The 15,642-nt window shown below is 44.4% G+C and overlaps 2 protein-coding genes across 4 annotated transcripts in view; both read right to left on the reverse strand.

Moving 5' to 3' along the window:
* The window catches only part of HSPA4L (heat shock protein family A (Hsp70) member 4 like), a 70,859-nt gene extending 68,618 nt beyond the window's left edge, over positions 1-2,241 (reverse strand). The window contains exons 1-2 of one of the 3 annotated variants that reach the window (XM_008267946.4): positions 1,697-2,241; positions 295-492 (exon numbers count right to left, since the gene is read on the reverse strand). In XM_008267946.4, coding sequence (XP_008266168.2) covers positions 295-492; positions 1,697-2,103 — 605 coding nt within the window. In that variant the 5' untranslated portion in view covers positions 2,104-2,241. The other 2 variants (XM_002717242.5, XM_051819866.2) reach the window with 2 other exon arrangements.
* Positions 2,242-14,733: 12,492 nt separating this feature from the next.
* Positions 14,734-15,642, reverse strand: part of SLC25A31 (solute carrier family 25 member 31) — a 29,069-nt gene continuing 28,160 nt past the window's right edge. The window contains exon 6 of the mRNA XM_002717262.5: positions 14,734-15,631. Coding sequence (XP_002717308.1) covers positions 15,434-15,631 — 198 coding nt within the window. The 3' untranslated portion in view covers positions 14,734-15,433. The remainder of the gene's footprint in view (positions 15,632-15,642) is intronic.

Below are 15,642 nucleotides of genomic sequence, written 5' to 3' on the forward strand. Positions count from 1 at the left end.
CGCTCTGGGGGAGAGCGGCGGGGGGAGGCAGGGGTGTGCGGTTCGGAAAGGAGAGATGTGCAAGTAAGTCCCTTGTCCTTGAACGCAAAGCAGCTTTGCTGGCGAGCAAGTCCGGCTGCCACCTGGGGCCGCCAACCAGCGGTCTCCAGGGATTGCAGCTGATGGGCTGCACCTGTCATCTCGGGGTTCGGCAAGCATCAGGGGACAATCCGAGGGAACCAGCGGGCAGGAGAAACACAAGGGCGGGACAAAGTGTTTCTTAGGGTCAGGGTTATGACCACAAGAGGCACTTACGGGGTACACCTGTCGCTGTACTCATTGGCGATGGTCTCAATGCCGCCACTCCTCGCTACGGCGATGTAGCAGTTGAGAAAGCCGAGGTCAATGCCAACCACAGACATCCCGCCGCCTAAAGGTCGGGGGGCTAGTGCAGAAGCCTCCGCCGAGGGCACCGCGTCCGCTTCCGAGCTGCTGCTGCCGGGATTGCCACTCCTAACGAGAAGCAAGGGAGAAATGACCCCAAGTCGCTACGCAGAAAATCTAGGGCAGAGCGCCGGGAAAACGCGGAGTGGGTAGAGGCCGCCCGCGCCGCCAGCTCCGCCGCGTCCCGCCGCCTAGGTCCCTCTCCACTGCGGTTCGGCCGCCTCCAACCGGCAGTTACTGAGATCTGCGCCTGCGCGCTCCGCCGCCGGGGAGGTGCGCGAGCCGCGGCTCAGCGCCCGAGGCTGCTCGGAGCCTACACTTCGGCTGCTTCCGTCAGCGCTCGGGCAACGGCCGCCCGAGGAGCTGCGGGTTCGAGAAAGATCTGGAAAATGGAGGCAGCTGAACCAGCCGGGGGCGGGAGGCAGGGGAAGGGGGGGCGGGGGCGGGGAGGACCCGGGAAGCGAGGAGGAAGGGAAGCGGCGTTGGCTTGCTTGGCCTTCGCACGGCCAAGGCCCCTGCCTTGGGCTACGTGACAGGCACCGGCCGTTTGCACTCGTGTTTTTGCGCACCCTTGTAGGTGGTTTAGGCAACTTGAGGCGTGCCTGTCACGACGCAGGATGCTGCTGAGGCTCGGCCGACGTGGGGCGTCCGAGCGACAGAAGCAGCCTCCTCGCCCCCTTCCTTCCCTTCGCGGGGCCCTCTCAGCCCGGAAACCCACCCGCCGGCCTCGCCGCCCCGAGGGGCCCATGTGCCGCCCGCGGCGCGTTCCGCTGCGCGGCGCGAGGCCTCGGCGCCCGCGACTGCGGGCTCTGTGAGGTGGCGCCCATTGTGCGGTGCCCAGGCCGCGCCGCGCCCCCGCCCCCGGGCTGCGGGTGGTCGCGGAGCCGGGCGGGGCGGGGGAGGAGGAGGGGGTCCTCAGCGCAGAACAAGCTGCTGTCCGCTGTGAAAGCGCGATGAACGCGTTTTAGGTTGTTTTTAATCCAAACTTTTGCCAAGAAATACAACTTTTCCCGTCACCCATCTTCCTTTCTCACATTCTAGAAGATGCAGCCTTCGCCCGTTAACCCTTCCCTCTGAAAACTAGTTTTACAGTAAAATGATCCCAAGTTCGTGTGTCACCAGACACCAGACAAGCCTGTGCCTCGCCGCGGCCCCTGGTCCTCAAACAAAACAACAAACAAACAAACAAGCCTGGTGCGGCCCAGCCCCTGCCACTTCACTTGCTCGGTATCTGGTGCCTGCCTGTCTGCCCGAAGTTAAACTTTACACTCACAGAGTTCGGCTGCCCTGTTCCTCCTTCTCCACTTGTTGGTGCGCTCCTTGTTCCTCATCGTCGTCCGCCTCTCGCTGCCATCTCTGTTCCTCGTGGTCCACTTCTTCGCGTGCTCCCTGCTCGTTCTCATCCACTTCTCCGTGTGTTCCCTCCTCGTCGTCGTCCGCTGCTTCCTGCCTTCCCTGATCGTCCTCGTCCAGTTCTCCGTGTGTTTCCTGTTCCATGTTGGTTTTCATCGTAAGAATAGGCGTGGGGTCTTTACCAGATTCTTTAGTGCTCTCACGGTCCCTCGCTGTCCACTGCTTCAAAGAACCGAGACCTTTGACTATTAACAGGGCAGCCACAGCAGCAGCAGCAAGCGTGGCGATAGCTCCTACTGCCGTGGCGATGATGAACATGAAATCCATCTTTCAGGGCAATACTGAGGAAGCTGGATGGTGCAGTACTGCTTCGGCTGTGTTCTCTCTTTAAAGAATCACGCCTTCCTTCATTTCGCCAGCACACAGAAGGCTGGCTTCGCCGGTGGGGTGGACGCGGCCCTCTGGCAGGGGTGTTCGCTTCCCGGCAGGCAGTGCGCGAGCGGCGCGGGGATTGGGCGCTGCGTCCACGACAGAACCCTGGGCCCCCAGTGCCCCCGGGCGGCCCCCGGCCTGGACCCTCTTCAGTGACTGCTTCAGCCATTATCCTTTTGGGCCCACGACCACCTAGCTTTATTTCCAAATACCCTGAAACTCTACAAATTTCACTTATCTGATTCCATTTATCCATGCTGTCTGTAAAACCAGATGATGTGTAAGGATGATTTTTCTATCCCCCCCAAAAGTTTAAAAGCCAAAGAAGTAACAGTTGAAGTCAAAGCAAGGTGTTATCATATTCCTTACCATCAGTGGGGAGGATGTAAGAGTATCTAGTGGTTAAAAACATGACAGGCTTTAGGGTCATAAAGATTCCGATTGTAGTCCCAGGCACGCTTAACTAGTATGACCTTCGGCAAATTAACTCTTCAAGCCTCAAGTTCAAACTCTGTTAAAAAGAAGACAAATACATCTAGTGGGCTGTTTTTTGATTAAATAATGTATGCATAGGTAGCATCAGTACCTTACACCAAAAGGTCAATAAATCGTAGTTGTGTATAGCTGCTATTAGAATATAGGAATAATGCTAATTTATGTACACTGATCATTGTGTATCCAGCAACCTTGCTGTACTCTTATAAGATGCAGTATTTGTAGAGTTTTTTTGATTTTGTGTGTATTTAACGACATGGCCTGGGAAATAACTAATTTCTTCACTTTAATCCTTCTATCTCTGTGTTTTCTTGATGTTGCTTAATCTTTCCAATAAAATATTGAATATAAGCAGTAATGGTGAACATCCTTGTAACACTAAATACTTTTGCTTATGATGTACAAAAGTTAACAAAATTAACTTCCTAGCTTGGTAAGAGTTTTTCTCCTACCTTGAAACTGAAACTTGACAGATGCTTATCATCTAACGAAATGACCCCATTCCCTTAATAATACAGTTAAGATTTTAATAGACTTCATAACATCTTTGCATTCCTGAGATAAACCAGGTAGATCATACTGTGGGGAGCAATCCGGACTGGACTAAGTTACTGAAATTAAGACTTATTCTATGCATCTGCTCTCCCACAATATGGCGCTGGGAGAGAAGTAAACAGCTTCCGCACAGCTGCCTCCAGTTCAGCTAATAAACTGTAGGACTTGCTCCTGATTGGAGAGCAGCGTACTCGGCGTGTGGGCAGCCGAGTTGGGATTGGCGGAGGAGGACTATAAAGGAGGAGAGAGACGGCATGCACCGGGAACATCTATGGGGAACATCTAAGGGAACCCGTGCAGCCCCCGAGAGAACCGGCCGGCGGTGTGCCGCTCCCCTGCGGAAGTGGGGAATGTGGCCAGGGGGAACTGCCCTTCCACGGAGGTGGAAGGGATAGTAGCCAACCCGGGAAGAACCAGCAGCAAACCCGGGGAGGGCCGAGCAGACAGAAAGAACAGCGCAGGGTCCTGTGTTGCTCCTCCACGAAGACGGGGAGCGACATCATACGATTCTGATTGTTTTTAGATATCCTGGATTTGGCTATGATTATTTTATGTAGATTATTTGCATCTATATTCATAAGTAATATTGGCCTTTAATTTTCCTTTGTTGGTATCAAGATGACACTAGTGGGACCGTGCTGTGGTAGTGTAATGGGTAAAGCTGTTGCCTGCAGTGCCCGGCATCCCATATGAGCACCAGTTCGAGGGCTGCTCCACTTCCAATCCAGCTCCCTGCTAAATACTCCTGGGAAAGCAGTGGAAGATGGTCCCAGTGCTTGGGCCCCTGCACCTACATGGGAAACCCAGATGAAGTTCCTGGATCCTGGCTTTAGAGCAGTCCAGCCTTGACAACTGCAGCCATTTGGGGAGTGAACCAGCAGATGGAAGATCTCTCTCTCTCGCTCTGTAATTGTGCCTTTCACCAAATAAATAAAAAAAAAAAATCTTTTTTTAAAAAGTTCATGGAAAACGGGTACAATGAAAATGCATAGACTTCAACATTTCTGAACCAAAATAAATTAAAAATAAGTTAGTCTATTAGTTCAGTATTTCTCTAAATGTTTTGAAGTGCATTCATGTGCCCATGTTTTTCATTATTTTGTGAATCTTCTGTTTCTACCACTAGTGGTTTGTAAAATTCCCTATTTGTGTGTCTTCATTTCTTCAGTATATCTTCATTTCCTATCTCATTAGCTCTTTATTTCCTTTTATATGTTTATTCTTTTTCTCATCTCATGAACATCAAGTTCATTAATTTCAGTCTTGTTTCCTTAGGCTTACATTTGAAGCCATACATTTCCTTTTAGATACCAGTTTAGCTATATTCCTTTCTGAATTTTCAAACAATTGACATAGGAGAGTGGTAATGGAGATAATGTATCAGCTTGATTACTGATTAATATTAGAGAAAGAACTTAGGTGCCTATAGGCTTATAATCCTTGAACCTTAGAATTAACTAGCCTTACCTATCTAGTAATAGGCACTAATGCCATATTAGAGCCTGCTCCTATAACATTGTACCAAGGAGGAATGTGGCTCTCAAGAGAAGTAAGGAAGAGGCTAAATTAGTCACATGTTTTGTTTTTAAGATTTATTTATTTGTTTGAAAGTCAGAGTTGCACAGAGAGGGAGTGGGAGAGAGAGAGAGAGAGAGAGAGAGAGAGAGAATGAATATGAATACTTTCCAGAGAGAAAGAGAATGAATATGAATACTTTCCAGCTGCTGGTTCACTCCCCAAATGGCCGCAACAGCAGAAGCTGGATAGTCTCAAGTCAGGACACAGGAGTTTTGCCTACTATGCCACAGCTCCAACGTGTGGTTCAATGATGGGATACACTCTGGTAAATACTTTGTTAGGCAGTATTGTACAAACATCATAGGGTGTACTTACACAAATTAAGATGACCATCACTTGGTGATATAATCATATAGGACCCCTGTCTTATATAATATCCATTGATGACCAAAATGTTAGGCAATGCATGACCATATTCTTAAATTCACAGTCATTTCACAGAGAAGTCTGAATTTTTCCCTTTACAGTCTGTGCTTATCTCGGTTTACCAACATACTTACCAATTTCTTTACTTCACTGTTTTTTGTGTCCCACTTTTTCTGTCTGGGTTCAGTTTTCTTTCAGAAATCAGCAAAGCTCTCTGCATGGTGATTAGTATTAGCCCAATTTGTGTTACTATAATAGTGTATCTGAGGCAGGGTACTGTATAAACAGGTTTGGGGCCGGCACTGACACAGTGGGTAAAGCCACTGCATGCAGTGCTGGCATCCTATATGGATGCCGGTTTGAGTCCTGGCTGCTCCATTTCCAATCCAGCTCTCTGCTATGGCCTGGGAAAGCAATAGAAGATGGCCCAAATCCTTGGGCCCCTACACCCATGTGGGAGACCTGGAAGAAGCTCAGGATCAGCCCAGCTCCGGCCACTGCAGCCATTTGGGGAGTAAACCAGCGGATAGGAGACCTCTCTCTCTCTGCCTGTCTCTTTAACTCTGCCTTTCAAATACATACATACATACATACAGGAAGGGAGGGAAAGAGAAAAAAGGAGGGAACAAGGGAAGAAGAAAGGGAGGGAAGGAAGGAAGGGAAGGAAGGGAGGGAGGGAGGGAGGAATAAAACAGGTTTAGTTATTTAGTTCAGTTTTGGAGGCTGAAATTCCAAAATTGGGTGGCTCTAACTGTTTGCCCTCTGGTGAGGGTCTTTTGGCTGTATCACAACATGGCAGAAACATGTATGAGAGGCAGACAACAGTCAGAGAGCAGGACAGGAAGCAAGAGGGATTCAAAAGCCAGGTCTTTGAGAACTAATTGGGTTCCTTCAAAACTACACTGGGGCCAGTGCTGTGGCCTAGTGGGTAAAGTTGCTGCCTGCAGTGTCAGCATTCCATATGGGTGCCAGTTTGAGTCCTGGCTGCTCCTCTTCCGATCCAGCTCTCTGCTATGGCTTGGGACAGCAGATGGCCCAAATGCTTGAGCACCTGCGCCTGCTGTGAGAGACCTGGAAGAAGTTCCTGGCTCCTGGCTTTGGATTGGCCCAGCCGCAGCCTGTTGCAGCCATTTGGGGAGTGAACCAGCAGATGGAAGACCTCTCTCTCTGTCTCTCTGTAACTCTGCCTTTCAAATAAAGAAATCTTTTTTAGAAACCTACATTAATCCCTTCGGAGGCAAAGATATAATAACCTTTCACTAGGACCCACTTCTTAAGGGTTCTACCACATCAGCATCACCACTCTGTGAAGCAAACTTTTAGCCCAGGAGCCTCTGGAGGCCACGCTCAAACCACAGCAATGAATGTTTGTTGCTTCAGTCTGAAAATCTTACCTTCACCTAACTTTTGAATAATTTAGCTGAGTACAGAAGTTCTGATTGGCCACACATTTCCGTGTCTTTAGGAATCTGTTATTGACAAGTGCAAATACTACTCCTTTTGAAATCCTGAGTTTGTATTTTTTTTATATTTTGCAATTTCATTATGGTGTGTGAATTTAATCTATTTATTAAGAGTTGTTTGTTAACCTGAAGATACGGGTTTCTGAGGTTCTGGAAAAGTATAGACATTATTACTTTGATTGTTGCCCTCTTACCCCTTTTCCCCAGTTTCTTTTGGATCTCCTATTGGAATATATGGGATTTTTCATTCAAAACTCTGACTCCTAAAGACCTTCCTTAAACTTACAATACTGTATTTTCCATTTCTAGATGCTCTTTTTCAAACTTATTTGTTCTTTCACACTGTACCTTTTTTACTTCTTTAAAATAAATCTGCTAATCATTGCAAATATTCTATTTTATAGTCTCTTTTAAAGTATCCTATTTGAAATAAAATGTTACTCTTTTGTACTCCTCCCTGGCCAAAAAAAAAAAGTATCCTATCACACTTTAAGTTCTTGGGGTGCTAATTCTGCTTGTATCTGCCAACTCTGCCACCCAGTGCTGTTTCCTCCTATGATTTCTAGTGCCATAACCATGCATTCATCTTCATTGAAAGCTGTTTTTCTGTAGGATTTTGTGCATTCTGGGCTATAGAAATGTCCAGAGAGGTTTTATATTTCTTTTCGTCAGAGCCCCCAGAGTTTCACAGGTCATGGAATAGTTTTGAAGTTCTAGTTTGGAGTTCCTGTACCATACAGATAGTGTTCTATCTATGTAAACAAACATTACACACACACATAAAATGTCTGTCCTATATTTTGTTGTGGTGCAAGCTTGGGATTTTTGGTTTCTCACAGATGGCTTTTTCCCCCTTTGATTCACTGTTGTGTATCTTCAGTTTTTTCCCCATTATATGTCAGCCTGCTTTCCTAAAGCATTGCTTTAACACCATATCAAAAATTAGCTATAATTCTCTACTGTCTGAACTTTGGCATCCAAAGTCCTTTACACTTCAACCCTATTATGGCCTGAATGTGTTCCCTCAAAAATTCAGCTGTTGCCAGTATGACAGGACTAAGAGGTATGCAGTCTTTAATCCTCTTAAAGACCATGAGGGCTCCTCCTGTACTAATAGGATTAATGCCTTTTTAAACAGACACACACAGGTTCAGTTAGGTAGCTCAGCTCTTCAGCCAGGTTTACAGTATTCAGCCCTTCTAGAGGATTCAAGATCACTAAAAACCAATGCTAGTGCCTGGAGCTTGGACTTTTAGCCTCTTACACTTCTGAGAATTTTTTTTTTAAGATTTATTTACTTATTTGAAAGACAGAGTTATACAGAGAGGAGAGGCAGAGAGAGAGAGAGAGAGAGGTCTTCCATCCGATGGTTCACTCCCCAATTGGCTGCAATGGCTGGAGCCAGGAGCTTCTTCCAGGTCTCCCACATGGATGCAGGGATCCAAGGACTTGGGCAATCTTCTACTGATTTCCCAGGCCATAGCAGAGAGCTGGATTGAAATGGAGCAGCCGGGTCTCGAACCGGCGCCCACATGGGATGCCGGCGCTCAGGCCAGGGCATTAACCCACTGCACCACAGTGCCAGCCCCACTGAGAAATAACCTTTCTTAGTAAGTTACTCAGTCTCCAATATTTTGTTATGTTAGTATAAAATAGACTAAGACAACCCTTGATCTATCTTCCAATACTCTTATCAGTTTTTTTTTTTTTAAGATTTATTTATTTGAAAGTCAGAGTTACACAGAGAAGGAGAGGCAGAGAAAGATCTTTCAACGGCTGGTTCACTCCCCAATTGGCCACAACGGCCAGAGCTGAGCCAATCCAAAGCCAGGAGCCAGGAGCCAAGAGCTTGCTCCAGGTCTTCCCACGTGGGTGCAGGGGCCCAAGGATGCCAGCATTGTAGGTGGCGGCTTTACCTGCTACACCACAGTGCTGGCCCCCCTCACTTTTATATATCTGCTGTATTTCAGCCAATTTGATTATTTGCTATTGCTCCATTACTTGACTTTTCCCACCAAGTTTTTGGGCCAATATTTATCTCTAGGATGTTACTTCAACTTTCCATGTATAAAGTCTTCAACAGTGGAGTGGGTGTTGGAGTGCAATGGGTAAGCCACCACTTGGGACACCTGTGAACCATACTGGAGTGCCAGTTCTGGTCCTGGCTACTCTGCTTCCAATCCAGCTACCTGCTAATGCACCTGGAAGGCAGCAGATGATGGCCCAATGTACTTGGGTTCCTGCCACTCATGTGGGAGATCCTGATGGAGTTCCTGGCTCTTGGCTTCAGCCTGACACAGCTCTGGCTATTGCAGGCATTGGATGAAGTGCTCTTTTCTGACTCTTCCTCCCTATCCCATTTTGCCTTTCAAACAAATAAATAAAAATTTTAAAAATCTACATGGGGCCAGAGTTGTGGCACAGCAGGATAAGCTACTGCATGATGCTGGCATCCCATATTGGTGCCCATCTGAGTCGTGGCTGCTCTGCTTCTGATCCAGCTTCCTGCTAATGCACCTGAGAAAGCAGCAGATGCCTCAAGTGCTTGGGCCCTTGAACCCACATGGGAGACCTGGGTGAAGCTCGTTGGCTTCAGCCTGGCTCAGCCCTGCCACTGGGGCCATTTGGGGAGTGAACCAGTGGATGGAAGATCTCTACCTCTCTTTGTAACTCTGCCTTTCAAATAAAATTTTTTTTGAAGGCAGAGTGGACAGTGAGAGAGAGAGAGAGAGAGAGAGAGAGAGAGAGAGAGAGAGAGAGAAAGGTCTTCCTTTTGCTGTTTGCTCACCCTCCAATGGCCGCCATAGCTGGCGCGCTGCGGCTGGCGCACCACGCTGATCCGATGGCAGGAGCCAGGTACTTATCCTGGTCTCCCATGGGGTGCAGGGCCCAAGGACTTGGGCCATCCTCCACTGCACTCCTGGGCCACAGCAGAGAGCTGGCCTGGAAGAGGAGCAACCGGGACAGAATCCAGCGCCGACCGGGACTAGAATCCGGTGTGCTGGCGCCGCTAGGTGGAGAATTAGCCTATTGAGCCGCGGCGCTGGCCTCAAATAAAATTTTTAAAAATCTACAATATTAAAATTCAGTTTAAAGTATCATAAACCTACCATGATTGTTTCAAGTTCACTTGTTTCCTTCCTTTACTAGCTTTGTACCTTTCTTGTGATACAGCTCACAATTTGCCCACCCCTGTTAACTGTGTTGCACATTTTACTAATTATAAACTCCAAATTATATTTTTAAAAAATGATTTATGTACTTGAAAGTGAGAATTAGAGGAAGAAAGACAGAAAGAGATCTTCCACCCCCTGGTTCACTCTCTAGATGGCTGCAACAGCCAGGGCTGGGCCAGGCCAGGCCAAAGCCAGGATGCAGGAGCTTCTTCCAGTTCTCCCACATGGATGCCAGGAGCCCAAACTCTTGGGCCATCTTCCCTCTGCTTTTCCTAGGCCATTAGCTGGAAGCTGGATCAGAAGTTGAGCAGCCGGGACTTGAACTGGTGCTCATATGGGATGCCAGCATCAAAGGCAGTGGTTTTACCAGCTATGCCACAAGGCAGGTTCCAGATTATGATATTTACTAGATTACAAAGGTATAGAATATATTTGTTTCTGTGTGCCTCATGTTAGTTAAGGCCTTGCCCATAAGTTCATGATAAATAGTTACTGAAATAAGTAGAGGTTTTATCCTATAATAAATGCTATAGTAGAGATCAGTTTAGACATCTAGAAGCTTTGGTCTTTCAGACAAGAAATGGAATACCTGACTTGAAAGAAATCCTTTGAGGCTGGAAAGTCTTCTCAGAGGGAGTATTTTCAGCATTACACTTAGAAAAAATAAGTAACTTTCCAGGTAGATAATGCGATGGAAGGAATAGGCAGAGGGAAAAGAAAGTACAAATAAAATGAATGACACAAAGAAAAAAAGCTGCAATGGAACAGAATCATCAAAGAACATAATGTGGTGGGGAAATCAGAAGTTACTGGTGTGCTTCACTTCTAAGAAGGATAGTCACAACTGTATAGCCAAACCCTAGAGCTAGACCATGGAGGATGTTGTATACTATGTTAGAAGTCTATCCTGGAGGCCACATTTACCTTTCCAAAAATGAGGATGCCTTTTTCATGTTAAAAATTTTTATGTTCCCACTGTATATTTTACCACTGACTAAAATAATGTCCATATTTTATGGAGTTTGCTAACATTTCAATATATAATTGCATTTTGCTAATTCCCCAAATGTGCATATTTGAGTATACACACATACACACACACACACAAGCATATACGTAGGAGTTTTCAAAAAGTTCATGGTAGGGTAGGCATGTGTTACAGTGGTTAAATTGCCACTTGGGACACCTGCATCCCACATCAGAGAGCCTGGTTCAAGTCTTGGCTCCTCCACTTCCTACTAATGTGCACTCTGGGAGGCAGAGGATGGGTCAAGTACTTGGGTCCCTGCCACCCCCAAAGAAGACCAAGATTGAGTTTTGTGCTTTTGACTTTGGCCTAGATCAGTCCTGGGTATTGTGGACATTTGGGGAGTAAACCAGCAGATGGAAAGTTTCTTTCAAATAAGTTGAAAATAGAATCTTTTTTTTAAAAAGTTCATGGAAAATTGTATTATATCTTAATTCCATTTTCCTTGAACTCTTTAAAAAATGATTTTAAAAAATTTACTTACTTGAATCAGAGAGATTCAATCTTTCATTTGCTGATTCACGCTGCAAATATTGGCAAATGCCAGACATGGTAGAAGATCTCTCTTGTAATGGATTTTACTAGATTGACAAAGGTGTCTGTTGCACAAAAATGGTCATGAAACCTTGCCTTGGGATATTAGTGCAAAAAAACTACAGGGATGTTGATCTCTGAAGGAGTTCAAAGATTAGATAATCTGCTAGCCTGGACTGCCTTCCTTCAAACTATTATGTAAGAGAAACACCGATCCTATTTAAAACTCTATTTTTGAGTCTCTCTGTTATAGCAGTTTAGCCTTGACTCTCACAGATTGTTAAAATAGCTTGCAATGACAATCAAGATGGAAAGATAAAAATCAGACATTTTAGGAGGTAGAATTGACAAAGCTGTGATCCATTTGCAGTATGAACTGAAGTAAAAGGAAAGCAAGGATGACTTCTAGACTTCTGATGTGGATGTTATGTACTGTTTTGTTTGTTTGTTTGTTTGTTTGACAGGCAGGGTGGACAGTGAGAGAGATAGACAGAAAGGTCTTCCTTTGCCGTTGGTTCACCCTCCAATGGCCGCAGTGGCCAGTGCACCACGCTGATCCGATGGCAGGAGCCAGGTACTTCTCCTGGTCTCCCATGGGGTGCAGGGCCCAAGTACTCGGGCCATCCTCCACTGCACTCCCTGGCCACAGCAGAGAGCTGGCCTGGAAGAGGGGCAACCGGGATAGAATCCGGCGCCCCGACCGGGACTAGAACCCGGTGTGCTGGCGCCGCAAGGCGGAGGATTAGCCTAGTGAGCCGCGGCGCCGGCCTATTATGTACTGTTAATCAAGATAAAGGCTATAGAAACAGAATTAAGACAATGTATTAAGTTTTAAGAATAACTGGGTTAGGGAAGTTTCTGTTACACAGAGGTATAAGAGACAGGCAGAAATATACATCTGGAAACTCAGAATCTGGCCAGCCCAGAGGAAAATCTGGGCATCAACTGGAATATAGATGATACCTGAATCTAAAGATAAATTAGAAGGGAAGCTGGGGAGCACATATAAAGTGAGAAAAGAACACAGGACTGACCGAGAATACCAGCATTTTGTGCTGAAAAAGCCCCATTTGAATTTACATTAATCAGGTAATTGAGGAATGAAAGTATTAACTTCTTATTTTTGTTGCATAATGTTTATATACAAAGAAACTACTTCAGAAATTTTAGCTGAAGGGTACCAAAGTCCTAAATAGAAAGCATCAATCCAGAGCAGGAATATAACATAGTAAAAATTTCCTCAGGTGCTTCTGGCCGCTTACTACTCAGACAGTAAGCAAAACTTACCGTGGGAAAACTGTGTAAAATGCCCCACAACAAATGTAGTTTTAGCCAACTCGAAGGGCTATCTCATTTAATGGAGTATTTTAGTGAATTAGATAAACATGTAATAAAAGAATGAAGCTCTGAGAATGGAATTTTAAATATTTGGCAAGACAGTTTTAAGGGCAGGAAACTAAAAATCTTACCCAAAAAGAATCTGCATGATACATCCCTGATAATTTACTTACTACATTTTAGATATATTAGCTATGTATTTTCCAACATTTGCATTGATATTTAAAAATTATTTCCTTAGAAATCTAGATTTTGCTTTTTCTTACGACTCATTGCTTATTAACTGTTTAATGTAACACAAATTACAATGCTTGGGACTAGAAGTTTTTCAGATTTTTGAGTCTTTCATATTTTTGGAGTGTTTTCTGTCTTTACCAGTAACACATTCCTAATTTTAAAATAATCAGAAATGCTCCAAAATCCAATGCTTTGTAAGTATTACTGTTGGTGCTCAAAAAGTTTCAGATTTTAGAGCATTTCTGATTTTGGGTAAGAGATGTTCATTCTGTATACACTTTTAGCTCAGCGCAGAAGACTATGTAGCATTTTCTTTTGTTCTGACTATACATCTTCCAGGCTGCAATGAATAGGATCTTCCTCTAGCAATTTAGTGATTAAATTCCTGTTTACCTCCATTCATGCCATTTGCAATTTCCATTTGGAATTTCCAAAGTGCCTTTCCTCTTTGCATGTCTCAGTATAAATTTAAAATGTTTATACTTTGCTAAGTAATTTTTATATGTGAAACTGTTTCTAACAATTTATTATTTTACTTTGGATTATCTGCTAGTGTAGTAAAAGAACATACTACCTATTTTGTTTGTAAAATTTATGTTACATTGGCTGGCACCATGGCTCACTAGGCTAATCCTCCGCCTAGCGGCGCCGGCACACCGGGTTCTAGTCCTGGTCGGGGCGCCGGATTCTGTCCCGGTTGCCCCTCTTCCAGGCCAGCCCTCTGCTGTGGCCAGGGAGTGCAGTGGAGGATGGCCCAGGTGCTTGGGCCCTGCACCCCATGGGAGACCAGGAAAAGCACCTGGCTCCTGGCTCCTGCCATCGGATCAGCGCGGTGCGCCGGCCGCAGCGCGCCGGCCGCGGCGGCCATTGGAGGGTGAACCAACGGCAAAGGAAGACCTTTCTCTCTGTCTCTCTCTCTCACTGTCCACTCTGCCTGTCAAAAAATAAAAATAAAAAAAAAAATTTATGTTACATTGACCACTGCAAAAAACCATGTTTGAGTGTTTTCAAGATTTTTTATTTTTTCTTCCTTAAGTGATAACACTATTGTATTCAAAAGTATAGCTTGGATTATTTTTCTTGCTACACATGTTGCCATTGTGCAACAGGAAGTTTCTCTACCTCATCTGGACCACCCACAGTGTCACAAAGTCTTTCTATAACTTATCCCCATTAACTTAACATTCCTTTACCCACTAAAACTTTAAAATCCTGAGGAATTCCAATGTACTATCTCCCACAACATCTCTGAAAAAATGTGTGAAGTCTTGAAAACGCTGCTTACATTTCCCCTTTGAGAAATACCTTTTGTTCTATGTCTTTAAGCCAGTTCAATTTCTGATAAAAATGTTGCTGACCTTTGTTTATTAATAAATGTAGTCATGGGGCTAGCGCTGTGGTGGCATAGTAGGCTAAGCCTCTGCCATGCAGTGCTGGAATCCCATGTGGGCGCCAGTTTGAGACCCGGGTGCTCCACTTCCAATCCAGCTCTCTGCTTATGACCTGGGAAAGCAGTAGAAGATGATCCAAGTGCTTGGGCCCCTGCACCCACCTTCCAGGGAGACCTGGAAGAAGCTCCTGGCTCCTGGCTTCAGATCAGCAGCTCTGGCCCTTGTGGCCATCTGAGGAGTGAACCAGCAGACAGAAGACCTTTCTCTGTCTTTCCCTCTGTCTGTAACTACCTCTCAAAGAAATAAAATCTTAAAATAAATAAATAAGTAAGTAAATAAAGGTAGTTGGGAAGAAGGCCCATGAATAACAGTTTTAAACTTCCTTTATTATCAATACAGAATACATAAACCAACTTCCAAGACATTTTTTGTTCCAAGACACACTCACAGTAGAAAAAGTTTAGATTAGCATATAAACCTTTTTATATCTTTTATATTCCAACTGCAGCTTTATAGTGTCATTATCAAATTTTTAATGACTAAATCTAATCTGTGCTTATCAAAAGCTGTATGATACTATAATATCATATACAGTAATAACTGAACTGTATTAGAGATGTTGTAGAAAAAACATTTATTCCTATATATATAATTGACACCTCTTGATAAGCTTTTAAGAAATATTTGTCATATCATATGATTATAAAAGATTTGAAAATAGGTATATTAAATGAATAGTAATTTAAAAGAAGATAGTTTTACTTCTTAGTTTTCAGCATTATACATTTTAATTTTTCATCACAAAAGTAAGAAAGAATTTTAAACTAATAGAAATAACATACAATACTTATAGTAAGTGTCTCATTAAAATGAGTTTGGGTCTAAGTGGGAGGGAAATCCACATTTGTCTGATTTTTAGTATTTAAATCTTTGAAAAATGCCTAGGATTTATTGTGGAAATAGCGCTTTAAGAAAATAATGATATTAATACTACCCAAATGTATACATATACATGGCAGGTATGTAATTTGTATGTTTAACAATTAAGTACACATATTTCTCAATTTAATCTGATGAACCACCTCCAATATCAATTTTAAGGAATTCTTTAATTTTATCATATAACACCAACACCAAAGCACCCCCTGTACCACGAAGGATATTGGAGAAGGCACCACGAAAAAATGCATTGATTCCCTCATGTTGGTATATCTTCACAAAGCAGTCTAAGGTTCCTTTATACTGCCGTTCAGCTTCACCACTCTATATGAAGA

Source organism: Oryctolagus cuniculus, chromosome 8 (assembly GCF_964237555.1).
Source record: "Oryctolagus cuniculus chromosome 8, mOryCun1.1, whole genome shotgun sequence".
Lineage (NCBI taxonomy): Eukaryota > Metazoa > Chordata > Mammalia > Lagomorpha > Leporidae > Oryctolagus > Oryctolagus cuniculus.